Source organism: Merops nubicus, unplaced genomic scaffold, assembly GCF_000691845.1.
Source record: "Merops nubicus isolate BGI_N331 unplaced genomic scaffold, ASM69184v1 scaffold5618, whole genome shotgun sequence".
Classification (NCBI taxonomy): Eukaryota; Metazoa; Chordata; class Aves; order Coraciiformes; family Meropidae; genus Merops; species Merops nubicus.
The window spans coordinates 68670-82956 of NW_008627617.1; the positions used below are offsets into that span (position 1 = coordinate 68670).

General features: G+C 40.7%; 1 protein-coding gene across 1 annotated transcript in view; it reads left to right on the top strand.

The window, feature by feature from the left end:
• GUCY1A2 (guanylate cyclase 1, soluble, alpha 2) overlaps positions 1–13882 on the top strand; it is a gene marked incomplete at both ends in the record, with an annotated part of 73463 nt that extends 59581 nt beyond the window's left edge. The window contains one exon of the mRNA XM_008946363.1: positions 13397–13882. Coding sequence (XP_008944611.1) covers positions 13397–13882 — 486 coding nt within the window. The remainder of the gene's footprint in view (positions 1–13396) is intronic.
• Between the last annotated feature and the right edge of the window lie 405 nt (positions 13883–14287).

A 14287-nucleotide genomic window follows, 5' to 3' on the forward strand; every position in this document is an offset into this window, starting at 1 on the left:
ATATTACAGTGTGCTAAAGTATTCTAGCAATATCTGGACCATGTAAAGCAAAGCCCAAATAAATAATGAAACTGCAGTGCAACTAATGAAAACACGTATGCCAAAGGAAGTAGAGTACTACAGAGGCTTAATAAAACTTAGCTTTATAGTGAATCTTCACGACAAAAGGCTGCAGATGTCCAGGTGAAAAGTGGAAAAACTAAGGTAAACTTATTTCCATGAAGAGTCTGTTTTCTTTTAGGCTCTTCTCATGGAACTTTTTCCTTATCAAGTCTAGGCAGGGTCCTTTTTATTTCAGGAGCTATTGAAGGAAGAGCATCAAGGAGCCCTCTTGCTCCTGTGACCAAGGTCAGGCAGGGTCTGAATAACCCCATCAGGAACTGAGAAGAAGAGGGGACAGCCCTTGGGGGAAGCTTGCCAATGACACTGTAAAACACTCACTGCTGAATTACAGCTAAGGACAGTGTTAGGGGTCTCTATTTCTACAAAACCACACTTGGATCTGGTGTCAAATTCAAATAAGGTGGTGAGTGGGAGGCTCATCAGTCTCTTCCATTTGCAGCAATAGCGCTGCCTCTAGGTTGGATAAGTCAGGAAAATTTTTGTCAAAGCCCCTCCTTGGCTAGCCCATGTCCCAGTGCCTTTGGAAATATAGCACACGGGTTGCTATTTCCATCATCATGGAGTACTGTTAGTCGGGTTTAATGGCCTCTGTTGAGATGTGATATGAAACCAGGCTGCTGGATGTGGAGCAGTAATATAATCAGTGTCCTGCTATCAGCAGTGACAGGATCACTTTAGCCCCTGAAGAAATTCCTTTCCAATTCTTCACACATGTAGACTCAAAAGGATCTTGTTATAATGTGTTATTTGGTTTATGTGCTTTTTTTTTTTTTGTATGTTTACAACAAAACACTCTATAAACTGTTTAAAGACATCCCAGTCAATAGTGTGAGGGACTCAGGAGTCATGAATGAGAAGGAGAGTGCTTCTGAGTCTTCCAAAGGGAACAGAGATACAAACCGTGAAATTTTGAAAGGCATCTAGATCTTATTCTTAAAACTGACTTTTGAAATTGGGATTTGAGGCTTAAAGGCTTTAATACGCAAAGAATCATAGGAGTAAAAATGCTGAAAATTGGCAGGCTCATCAAGTGCTCTGCCCTTTAGGGAATTCACAACTCCAGAGTAGCTGCAGGTCAGTATTTGCATAGGTTGGATGAAGTTGGTCCTGTTGATGTGTGTACAGACAGCTTTTCATTAGCTCCACTCAGTCTCTCAGCCTCTCATGGGAAAGCTGGCCCTGATCCAAAAGCAAGGTAGCTATGTTAGCGTCATGCTGTGCCTGAGCAAATATTTTCTGCTTCTCAGCAGGATGCTTCAGCCAAGGCAGAGCAATGTGCTAGGGCAGCCCTGTGATTTCTGGAACTGGACTGGCTCGTGGTCTGCCGACCAAACCTCCCCTAAGGTATCCAAGGACAGAAATCTGTAAGCTGCGTGGAGAGCTTCCTAAGGCAGCAGTTCTCAACATTTCTAGACTGGTCACTTCTGTTGTAGCAGGGACCCTCCATTTGCACCTACCATCCCACCTGCCCCACCCTGCCAACCTCCCACGAGGCTTTTGTGCCCCCTAGGCAGCGATGCTGAGCAGCTAAGACCTTGGGGACAAGGGCATATTTCTCTCTTCTTGTCAGCTTGGATCACTGAAGCAACTTCCTTTAAGTACTTTCTTCAATTTGTGCTAGAACAATCAAGGTAACAAAGACCATGTTTTGGTTTTAAAATATCACCTTCCACCTAATTCTTTTAATTTCCTTTGTTACCATTTCAAGGAAAAGTGAATCATTAACAGTGAAGAGAATGGAAGCTCAGCATATTTTAACACAGAGAAATGTTCCCTCTTACACTCTCTATATGCTCTATCTGTAATTAAGTTAAAGGTATTTTACTGGTTGTGTTTGCTTTTCATTTCTTGATGTGTTGTCAAATAAATAAACTGTGGAATTTGTTAAAAATTACACCTTTAACCTGGGACTATTAAACCAAGCCAATATATTCTTCCTGAATCCAGGGGAACTTTAACATGGCCTGTAGGAGACTCTGTGTGAAGATTGTCTTTTACTGGTACATGTCAAATATTGTAGCTAATAGCAAGCTACAGATTATAGATCTAATGCTGCTACATATTTTGTTGAACGTGTTGAAATAAATTCAACCTTTTTAAAACAAATACAGAAGATTTAATTTTAAAGGCCTAGTAGAGTTCCCACTAAAACCAGCTGGATACATTTACAATGACTTCTGTGAGAGGTAGAATGGCTCTTTCTAATTATATCTAACTTAAGTATGACTGGATTGGGAAAAGAAGACATTTCTTCTCCTGGTGTTCTGAAAATTTATATTGCACCAAGTGATCAGAATTGATTCATCTCAATATCAAATTCCAGTGATAGAGTTTTATCAAAGCTACAGAAGTACTTGATGTATGGGGTAATAAAGAGAAAACAAAGTAAAAATACCAACAGAGGACTCTACATCTAATCAGTTTCCTTAGTGAGGTGCTGACAGGAATTTACAGCAGATTTATATACTTAAGATGAAATACGGAAAAAGTTTGAGCCTTTGAGTCCTAAAGGAGAAAAATGTCTGCAAGATAGTTAGTGAATGGGCTAAGAGATCCTTTAATCACAGGAATTTCAAGATATCTAGTTTGGTGATGAAATGTCACATCTTCTAATGGTTGCTATATATATCTGTTCTGCACAGATCAAAGGGGAAGGCTGCTCTTTGCCTGCTGTTCTCATGTATAAACATATATTCTCATTTAACTGTTTCATTGCATTTTGATAAAGAAAACTTCCACAAAGAAACAAACTAACCTGGATCTGAGAAAAAAAAATACTACAGAATGCCTAAGAGTACTTTCTGATAGCAGGCCTTTCTGCTGTCTCAGGCAGCTGGGATGGATCATGTTGAAAGGAGAAGCTTCTGCTAGGAGCTGAATACTGCTAGTGGAAGGAATAGGTGCAAGACTGATTTGTGCACTTGCACAAATCTAACAGTTAAAACACTAGAAACTAATCCAAAAAGTGACAATACTGTGGAAAACGGGAGCCTTTCCACTGCTTTCAATGTAATGGCACATTCCTCTGTGATCTTGCTTGGTTGGCATTGATAAAAATGAAAAAAAAAAAAAAAATCTGTCTTTAACAAACTCACAAATAATATTCATCAATTATAAAGGTTTTACAGGCATGAGGTAATAACAGATTTGATAATGTAAATGTATATAGCATTTATTGTTAACTAGATACGTAGTCCTGGTGATGTCACTTGTGTCAGTACCCTGAGTGTCCAGGATGTCACAGCATAAGCTCAGTAGAAAAGCAAATCTGTGACTTAGTGTATTTGCACAGCATAGAGCAATAAAGGGCCCATTTCAGAGCAGGGTCTCCAGGGGAGTTTTACCTCCTGATACTCTTTCTAGCTTCGGCATGACTGCACACTGCTGTGTGGCAGCTGCACCGAAAACAAATATGATGTAATGGAACAGGGTGAATATACATCTATAAGAATTGAAACCTCTTTGATGCTAGGTTTGAGTGATGTAAACAAAAGGTAAAAATAAAATTGCATGTTAGTGTTAACAAATTATCATAACTCAAAGGCAATCTTATTCTTATTAATTTGTATTAGACATGTCATAACAAGATTTCCCTGCAGATGCTTTGATTTTTTGAGAATTGGGTGGAATGTGCTGAGCATTACCTTGCTCCGGGTGCTGGTCATTATGCTGTTTTGTATGAGAATTTCCAAAAAAGAAGAGAGACAAGGTCTCAAAGAAGCATTTAAGCAGAAGAATGTAGTTAATGATGGTTTGTTATCTTCTGTGCAGAAGTGGAATTTCTTGCTTCTAATTCAACATGTTCAGTTGCCTATGTAAAGGCTAATGTGGTGAGGATCAGCCTTGGGCACTATTAAAGCCAGTGAAAAGGCAAAGACTTGCCATTATGTGTGTTGATCTTACCCACACAAATAACCATGTAGCTGGGGGCCAGGTGGTGGCAGAAACCCTCAGTTATGCTTTTGGGACAGGAGCTGTGGGCTCTTCACATTCTTTCCAGGAATCAAGAATTAAAACCACATTTTTTAAAATTTTTTAATTTTTTTTTTTCACAGATTCTTTATTCCTTCTGCTCCCACCCCAGCAAAAGCAAAATATGTTGCTTTGAGGCTCATAATTTTGCTACAGAATTTAAAAGATTTTCTTTTGACTAAATAACTTTTAAGTGTTATGCACGAAAGAAACCTTTGGAAGTCAGGGAATAACTATTATAAATGATATTATAAATGATAATGCGCATGAATGTTCTTAAAATATAAGCAGGTGCAGAAAAAGACATGACAAGTATTGTATTAGGGACTATACCTATTAATTTGGCATAATTATTTCAGGTAACTTAATTGTAACAAGCATGATTTTTACCTCTGTGAAGTTGGCAAACTGAATGCGCTTTTGTGTCACTCTTCATCTCACTGCTTCATCAGGTTGATGGAGATCTGAACTGAAGAACCAACTTCTCAGAAAGCTTTAATGACTTTCTCATATGTTACTTTCTTATTTTCTGATTCTCCAACCCTTTTTTAAAATGGAAAGAAAAAAGCAACAAAAAATAACACATTTCTTTTTCCCAATAAAGACTTAAGTAAGAAGTGGTGTTTAACATATCTGCATTCACTGGAAATGTAAGGTAATTCTCTTCCAGTTGTCTTTCATAAGCATAGAGAGAATATTAAATATGGGAAGTTTCCCTTACGCTTTGATTGATTTGTTGCAATCAAACAAAAAAATGCATTTTGCTTTCATTGACATGCAAAACTAACATAAGTGTGTGGCTTGGGGACCTCCTGTGTGGAGTACCAGTATTTATTGCTACCACCATTCTCACAGTTCTTGTCAAGCAGCAGGGCATCTGGTTTTCAGGAGTTTTTTCGAAAAGGCTCTTGGCTGACTCAAAGTTAAATGAAAAAATGCCAAAATATCCCATAAGCCAGAATGTTCCCCAAATCTGCAGCTTCTCAGAGCAGTTAATCCTCCTGCCTATTTTAAAGTTTATGTAAAGAACAGAAATATCACTGAGAAGCTGATGAGGCTCCCATGGTCCTTAACTTCAGGTGTTGTGTACTGCTCTGAAAGCAGAAATCCTAGTTTCTAAACACCACCACCCATGAAGAGCCACACCAGGTCCATCCAATTGCCAGAAGTAATCTAATCAGAGCATCAGCGAGGAAGATATTAGGCTAACCAAATGTGCATCTCCCCCAAAATTGTTTTCACTGCTCTGCTCCTGACCAATACACACAGATTTTTTCTAACCCCGATGCTGCAGATTTGTGACTCTGTGTTGCTGCAGTAAGGTAAGGATAGCTGTGGGTCTGCACAGGGTATCCTGTAAGCAGCAGAGAGATGTCTTGCCGATACCTGAAAATCTACCACCCTGATTGAAGTGTGTGAGGTCTGAAAACAGTCTTAAGGGATTAAATAGATTCTACAGTGAAAGAAAAAACATAGAATCATAGAATATCTTGAGATGGAAGGGACCCATAAGGATTATTGTGTCCAAATCCATCCTTCTCACAGGGCCAGCCAAATCTAAACCAGATGACTACGAGTGTCATCCAGATGCCCCTTGAACTCTGACAGGCATGTTAAATAAATTTTTTTTTGAGGTGCTGTCATAAGTGTTGGCAAGAGCCAAAGAGTGCCCAGAGCTGTAGGTGACCCCAGGGGGACCCGGGACCTGTCTCAGCTGCCCAAGCCAGGAGCAGGGCAGCCCCAGCACTGGGCATTGGCATCTCCCTGGTGCCAGTCCCATGGATGGGCCCAGCCAAAAGGGCCTATGGTCAGTGGGGAAAGGCTGAGCAGGCTGGAGATCAGTCCTACTGCAGCATTGCTGAGGCAAGGAACCACAGTCCAGGGGACTGACCTGGGGTCCTGGGCTGTGGGCAGGGCTGGGGGAGACCTCGGGGACTAGGCAGGGGCAGTCAGGCCAACAGTGCCTTCAGGAGCCTGACAGATCATTTTTAAGTATGTGAAGGTTCATGGGGGAAAAAAAAAAAAAATCCAATCTAATCTCGGTGTGTTAATTTTAAAAGGGATTTTTGAAATTACCTTGGGAATACCAGTGAGGTTCTTCATCTTGTTTAAGCAACTGTCTTTTGTTCCTCCATGCCTTGCAGCCTGGCACCAGCACCGTGTCAGCCTGCTCTGCCCGTCTGCTGAGTTCCACCGCTCCTCTGCTGGGGAGCATCTGCGGGGGAACTGACTCAGGCACACAAGGGTTGAGTTGTGGCTCTTTGCTAACTCCTGAAGAAAAAGCTTCCTTTGAAGGAATCATTTTCCCATTACTTTTATACCTCAGAGCTATATTTATCTTGGACTTACTGAAAGAGTAGTCTGGAGTACCATCTTAAAAGCAATTTCTGTGTCTTGAAGCAAGAAAGGAGAAATTGTAAATTGTTGTGATCATTTCAGGTGTAATCCACCATTTCCTTTTGTTTATCTATTTGCTTTGACAGATTAATGTGTGAAAGGACAGAGCCATCTTCATTACCTGTGGCCCTTTCACATTTACTTACATCTGCTGCAATGCTTTGGCTTGCCATGCATACCCATGTGTCACATGGAGAAGGTCCTATCTAACCCTAATTTATTTGCTTTTAATCTCCTCTTTTGATAACAAGAAATCACTTTGGAGGCCCAAGCTTACAACTGAAGGACTTTAATGATTCTCTTATTATCATTCTCTCTTTTATGTTATAGACCATGAATGCGTTCCCACCAAAGTCTTGGATTTCTTAAAGGTTGGTTTCCTGCAATATTCATGCTGCCATTCTGTGTTTGCAAGGTATCTGCAACATACAGAACATGTTAAAATTGGTCACTTTTGGTCTGGAGACTGTTGCACATGATGTAACACCCCAGGGATTTCTATAAATAACCAGAAACTTGTGACAATCACTGCACTGCTGTGTGGAATAATGTTCTTTTGAGAATGCATTGAGCTGGAAATTCAAACTTGTAAGCAAATGCTGAGAGTTATACTTTTACAATAACCTGAGCAGACTCTGAGTTGTGCTGAGCAAACACTGACTACTTTATTCCTATCTCTCTCCATCCTGTTCCCATCTAGATTTCTGTTAAGTCACTGGTTCATCCTGCTTCACAGCAAGATTGATCACCTCTGACAGGTCTTAAAAATCTCTAGTAATGGAGAGTTCAGCTCCTCACCACTTGATGTTGCCATTCTCACTGTCCCTATGAATAAAAGTCTATCCCACATGAAACTAATTTTTTACAGTTTGAGCCTTTTGCTTTTTCTTTATGTCACAGTCACAGAAGGTTGAGGTTGGAAGGGAACTCTGCAGGTCATCTGGTTCAACCCCCTGCTCAAGCAGGGCCACGTAGAGCCAGTTGCCTAGGACTTTGTCCAGGTGGCTTTTGAATGTCTCCAAGCATGGAGACCCCACAGCCTCCCTGGGCAACCTGTGTCAGTGTTCCATCTCCATCTGTAAAAAAAGCGTTACTTGATGTTCAAAGGGAACTTACTTTGTGTCTCATTTTGCTGAATTGACTCTTGTCCAGTCACCTGGCACCATTGAAAAGAACCTCACTCCATAATCTTTGCACCCTTCCTTCAGGTATTCATGTACATTGATAAGATACTCCTGAGCCTTCTCATCTCTGAACAGTCCTAACTTTCTCAGGCTTTCCTCATGGGACAGATGCCCTAGTCCCTTAGTCATCCATGTTGCCCTTTGCTGGATACTATCCTGCACGTTCACATCTTTCTTCCACTGAGTAGCCCAGCACTGGACACGGTACTCCAGGTGTGTCTCACCAGTGCTGAGCAGAGGGGAAAGATAACTCCCTTGACCTGCTGCACCACCCCTCCTAATGGAGCCCACAGTTCTGTTAGTCTTTGACTCAAGGGCCCATATTTGGCTCATGTTTAACTTGGTGTCCACCAGGTCCCTAGGTCCTGCTCTGCGAAGCTTTTTCCAGTGGATTTGCACAACAGTCTGACCTCTTTGCATCAGTTCTTAGAGTAATTGAAGAGTTTCATATCCCCACCCTGAGATTTTTCTTGTTTGGTGTAAACCGTCATGCTTTTTCAAATTTTTCTTTCTGGTCATATTTTCTAGACCATTCATCACATTCATTTATCTTCACCAAACTCTCCAAGTGATCCACCTCTTTGTTATATGAAATAGGAACAGATTTGTCCATCTGGGGCCTGAATATTGGTGGGCATAGCGTAAGGATTACTTCCTGTGTTTTGCAAGCTATATTCTTGCTTACATAGTCCTGTATACTGTTTCCTTTCTTAATGATAGCATGACTTATTGACCTACATTCATCTTTTCCACTCTGTAGGCTCCGGGCCATCTTCTTAGGAACTGTTAGCATGCCTGTATTTTTTGCATTTGATTATTTCTGTGTTAGCATATTCATTGCCATTGTTTTGGATTCTGGTTTTAGCCCATTTCTCCATTTCTTTATAATTGGAGAAGAACAGGAGGGTTTGTTTGTTTGTTTGTTTTTTAATTTCAATGCTGTGCATTATACTTGCAGCCCATCTAGATATGTCACCTGGAAACATAACAAGCAGAGTCATTACATTTTTTTTGTGGAAGTGTGCTGTTGCCTTGTCCTGTGCTCACAAAATCCCCATAGCCCCTAGTTGATTAAAAACTTTGGAATATCTTGATGTAAATGTCCCTGAGACCCTGCCATGTATCCTACAGGACATTCAGAGAAGTGAATCCAGCTATTTTAAAATTTAGGCTTGCAGCTGGCTCTCCTTTCTAGAAGTCACCCTATACTCTCATCACCAGTGTACAGTGATGCTTTTTTTTTTTTTTTCTTTTCCTGAGTTTATGTTGTTTTATTGATGGTATCCAGGCTGATTTGTCATAAGCTGATTTCCCCTGAGTCTTCCCATCCTCTAAATAATTATGGGCCTGTTAAAAAAGCAGCTCTATTTATTCTCATTGAATTTCCTCACTTTATGAAGTCAAGCACTTGTGTGTAAATGTTTACAAAAGTGTGATCTAGCACTGTAAGTTTCCTAAACTACTGCCAGTAAGAAACCCTAAATAAAAAAGGCTATAATCACAGTTTGGGAGGGATTATGTACTAGTCAAAGTCAGAATAGAAGCTTCATTAAAATTCGTGGGTTGCAGAGGCTGCAGGATACATGGCCTAGCCAATTACAAAGAAAATTATATTTTTTAACCCCCAATTCTATCTTAAAAATACCATCTCATATTTCCCTTAACATTTCCCAGAAGGTGTGTACATCTTCTCTCACTATTCCAAAATGCCTGTCTTTGTGCAGAGAAGTATTGTCTTCCATCAGTGCAGCAAATGAGGCTTTTCCCCATGCTTTTCCTCAAAGACCAGGCAGTGGAGCTGGCACTTGATTCACAAGCTTTTGATCCATACTTAATCCTAGGGTGGCCTGTGTCCAGAGCATGCAGAACGTTGGCTATTGTGTACCTAATGAAGTAGCTGTTGGTGTACAGCACAGTAGGAGACTGTCTCACGTTCTCAAACAGCAGCTTTAGAGTCTGTCAGTGTTCCCTGGATGGGTCTTTGGTGAGAGAGGCTTGAAAGAGCTCCCAAGAAGCAGAGCCTCTTCTGATTGCTGCTCTTGCTTTGCAGGGGGCTTGCAGTGAAAGTAAAATTCAGCAACAGGGTTTTTGGGTTTCATCCTAGAGCTACTTAGGCTGCACCATCATTCACAGCAATGTAATCCCACAAAATATGATGTGTAATTGCTCATTTCAAAATGTTCTCTTACACCACCGTAGATCAGGATAATGTCCTCTGAAAGCAGTGAAATTATTTTATTTAGGGACAATATAATTAAAGTGACAGGAAAGCAATGAAATGTAGCAGTAATGAAATACAGCTGGTGACAGAAATGTTTCAGTCTTCCCCTGCTTACAAGAAAGATGTTGTAATCCTGATTGCCTTACCATGCAAGTGTAAAGCAGTCATAACTCTGGGAAGGTGCCCACAAGTGTGACTTGCTGTGGCAAGCTTCAGGCAAATCTGATGTCCCATTTAATTTCGTTATACTATAGAGAGGGTTATAAGAAGCAAGAGAGTGAGTCCAAAGAAGAGGGATGGAGGTTACGCTGGATCACCATTGCAGACTGAAGTCCTCTAGAAAGAGCCTGAATCATCTCAGAAACTTCTTTGGAAAGGAAGGGGCTTTGGAAAAACTAAGAGTGATGTAGTCTTAGCTCTTCTCTACTGTTGTGTTTCACAAGACTTGAGTGTTTCTCTCCAGACAAGCTGGGGCAGCTCTGCTCCTGCTGCCCAGTTCCTTGATTTGGCACCTTGAAGAGTGTAGCAGGCCGTTTGCTACAGAAAGCCTGCTTTGTCATCAAGAGCAGGATGTCAGAATCACTAATGTAACATGAAAGGACTGATAGGAAACATCAGCAATTCCTGCTAAGCAGAGCAAATCATAATAATATTCAGAGAATAAAGCCAAAATAACACTGAACCTTTGACACTTTTAAGAAACTAAGCAGTTGAATAGGGAAAACATCTGCAGAAGTTTTTAAAAACTACTCTAGAAATCCTCAGCCTTGTTGAAGCATGGGCACAGCTCACTTGGGCAGAAGAATAGGTTATTGTTAGTTAGGTGTTTTACAGGATTGTCTGTCTTCTATTGCTTCTCACACATTAAGTCTCAAAGTGTGTTACAGGGTGGCAAATATCATTATTAAGAGGCCAGATAAGCACTCTGAGTTGGTAATTTGCCTGGGGTTACCCAGAAGCAGAGCAAAGGACTCCAGGATGCCTACTTAGTATGTTATTCCCTCGATCTGTGTTTCCTGAGAAGAATCCACTTGGGGAAGGTTGGCACAATATATTCACATGGACAGAGATAACATCAAAGAGTTTAACACCTCAAATTGATGAAGTCGAAGCAGAAGCACAGAGGGATGCATTAATTTTCTTCTAGTCTCACAGCAGGTTGACAGAAGAAACATGGCCCCAAGCCAGGTGCCTTGCCTTGCTGACAAGCAGCCCATCCCCAGGCCAGACTGGCTCAGCCAGGGTCTGAGCTCACACTCTTCCCTCCTGAGCTGACACCTATTTTCACCTGTAGGTGGAAGAGAGAAGTGATAATTTGAGATACATTTATTTTGCACGAGTGAAGTCCTCGGAACAGACAGCAGAAAAACTTCCTGGCAAAGGGGAACAAAATAAGAAGAGAATTTAGAAACGTCATACCATGTATTTCACATTTGGCAACTTGTTCTTCAGAGTTAAAACAATTTCATATGTGCCCTTTGAAAGCATGAGGCTGCACGCCTGAAGAAAGCACCAATTTCCCTTATGTTTTGAGCAGGGAGCCATATGTTTTCAAAATTAAAAAGAACAATTAGTCTTGGAGCATTAAATCTGCCCATCCAGACAGCTGACTAGCTTTCTCACAGAGATGGCTGTCCCAGAACAGACCTGAGGAAACAAGGCTTAGAAATGTAAATGTTAGAAGGTGTGCAGCAACATAAATTAGGAAAAATGACAATTTTAATTACTTTCATCTGCTGAGTTCCCAGACTAACATCAGTAGTTACATCTGTTAGGTTGCTAGCAGGGTGAGGTACAAAGGCAAAGGGGAATGGAGACAGTATAGGCTCAGTCCCCATGTTGATAGTAGGATATGCAGTGAAGCATATTACCAGATGCAAGAAATACCTGATAGAAACAGGAGCTTCCCAACATCTCCCTCAGATATGGAAAGGACCATGCAGGGGTAGCTGTTAGCACAGCAGGAGCTTCCAGGCCTCTGGACTCTTAAATCACATCATTCTTACAGACACTTCTGGATTCTCTGATTGAAGTTTTCCTATTTCATGTGGAAGGATTATAGATGGAAGGAGGATTAATGATAAAGTGAATCATGTGAGAGTGAGGGAATACCCACACGATGAAAGAAAGAGTGGCTGGAGGAGACCTTTTTATTTTAATGGATTGTGTGGAATAGAAAAATAGAGATTTAAGGCATTATGGTGCCTAACATTGTCCTTAGATGCACAAGGTTTGTGTGTTGTCCCTGTTTTGACTATGACATCACTGGGTTAAGACTGTGGGGTTTTTTTTAGATCACCTAGCACAATATTGCCCTGGTCTTTGTGCAGTCCTGGAGTGAAAACATTAAGGATGATTGTTTTTCATGACAGAGACCGTGGCAAAAGCTGTACTTACAAAGAGGTACAGTTTATCTGATTCAGTTGCCTTTTGTTTAAACAACATATGTTCATCTTAGTTTTCTGTTCATTTCTTTTTTTTTTTTTTTTTTTTTTTTAAGTACTATGTCCAGGTGAGCAATGTCCCTTTGCAGTATTTGACAGTTACTTTTGTGTCACTCAAGTAACTTAATAAAAATAAGATTGTATGTAGCCCCAAATGTCAAATACATCATTACAATTGGTTTTCAATGTCCATGCCAGTCTGGTAGTTTTGTGCTCGACTGCCACCATGGAGCAAGAAGTAGCAAGGCAGGGCTTCATTGGTATCAAGCACTGGACAGCACTCACATCTAGCCATTTAATAGGCAAATGCAAAATCTATAACTCCGTGTGACGAACCACATGCTATTCCTTTCCTAGTGTTCTTTCTGTTCTGCAAATCCAGATTAGTTTAATCTGTTTCACCAAGAAATGTGCAGACTAACAGAATGTCAGCCTTCAACTCTGCTGCATGTATGAGAAGGCAAAGAGGAAATAGGAGCACTGGTATGCTTTTTCCATACCATTCATTATTATATGGAGTCCTTTCTCACACCTGTTCTTAACTGAGTCCCCTATAGTATGGCCAGATTTACCTTAGTAGTTGTTTTGCTGAAAAAGAATGGAAGCTACTTTACCATTTCACTAACCTGCTTTTAGATAGTTGTCATTTCCCTTTAATTTTGTGCTTTTTGTGGTGTATCGGTAAGTAAGAGAGAAGGAGTTACTCTGGAATTCTCTTTTAAGGTCAGATACATTCCAGGAGCAAAGTTCAAAAACATTATTTACACATAATTCTGAGAAATATGTTACTGTGGTTGCTTTCTTATTTAATTGGATTGAAACAGAATCCAACAGCTGATATGGGAATACTTTAGTGTCAATATAGGCTATTTTCTGACTCACCTTGGTGGGTAGACTATGTGTGTCTCATTACGTGAAAGATGAGTGCAAGAGGTTTCTGTTTAAAAAGCTACAGTTCATGTTTGTCATTTTAGCTGAACAGGAAAGATGGGGAAAGTAGAATGGAGTTCCACATCTATGAGCTAATTTTTCCTTTTCTGAACTCTATTTTGCAGGTGATGGAAATTAAAGGACAAATGATTCATGTGCCAGAATCAAATTCAATTTTGTTCCTGGGTTCCCCCTGTGTGGACAAGCTGGATGAACTGATGGGACGAGGCCTCCATCTTTCAGACATACCGATCCATGATGCTACTCGAGATGTCATATTGGTTGGGGAGCAAGCAAAGGCCCAGGATGGCTTGAAAAAAAGAATGGATAAGCTGAAGGCAACGCTAGAATGCACACACCAAGCCCTGGAAGAGGAGAAAAAGAAAACAGTAGATCTCCTTATTTCTATTTTCCCTGAAGAAGTGGCTCAGCAGTTGTGGCAGGGGCAGCAGGTTCAGGCCAGGAAGTTTGATGATGTCACCATGCTCTTCTCGGACATTGTTGGCTTCACTGCCATCTGTGCCCAGTGTACTCCCATGCAGGTCATCAGCATGCTGAATGAACTCTACACGCGGTTTGACCATCAGTGTGGATTCCTGGACATCTATAAGGTAATAGCTCGAGCCCTGAGTTACCAAAACCTAATTGAAACTAAGATAGAACACAGTCCCTGTAGCCATGCTCCTAAATTGCAGGAATATAAAAATGAAAATACAATGTTTTTGTTTTGTGTGGAAAAAAAAAAAAATCTGAAACATGCCCACTGCAAATCAAATACTTTGGTGCTGAGTTGTCATCATGGTTCCTCCATGGGAATATATGCCTTATATTCTCATTTTCCTATAGGAACTTACATGTCCTGAATTATAGCCTGGTTGCCTTTAGGTGACGCATGAACCACAGTGTCCTAAGGATGATGAAGTGCACAGTGATCCTAGAGAAAGCTCCAGCTCCTGGAAGACACATAAATACTTCCTGTTTTGCTGAAACTTGAATGTTTTAGGGTTTAGGAACTT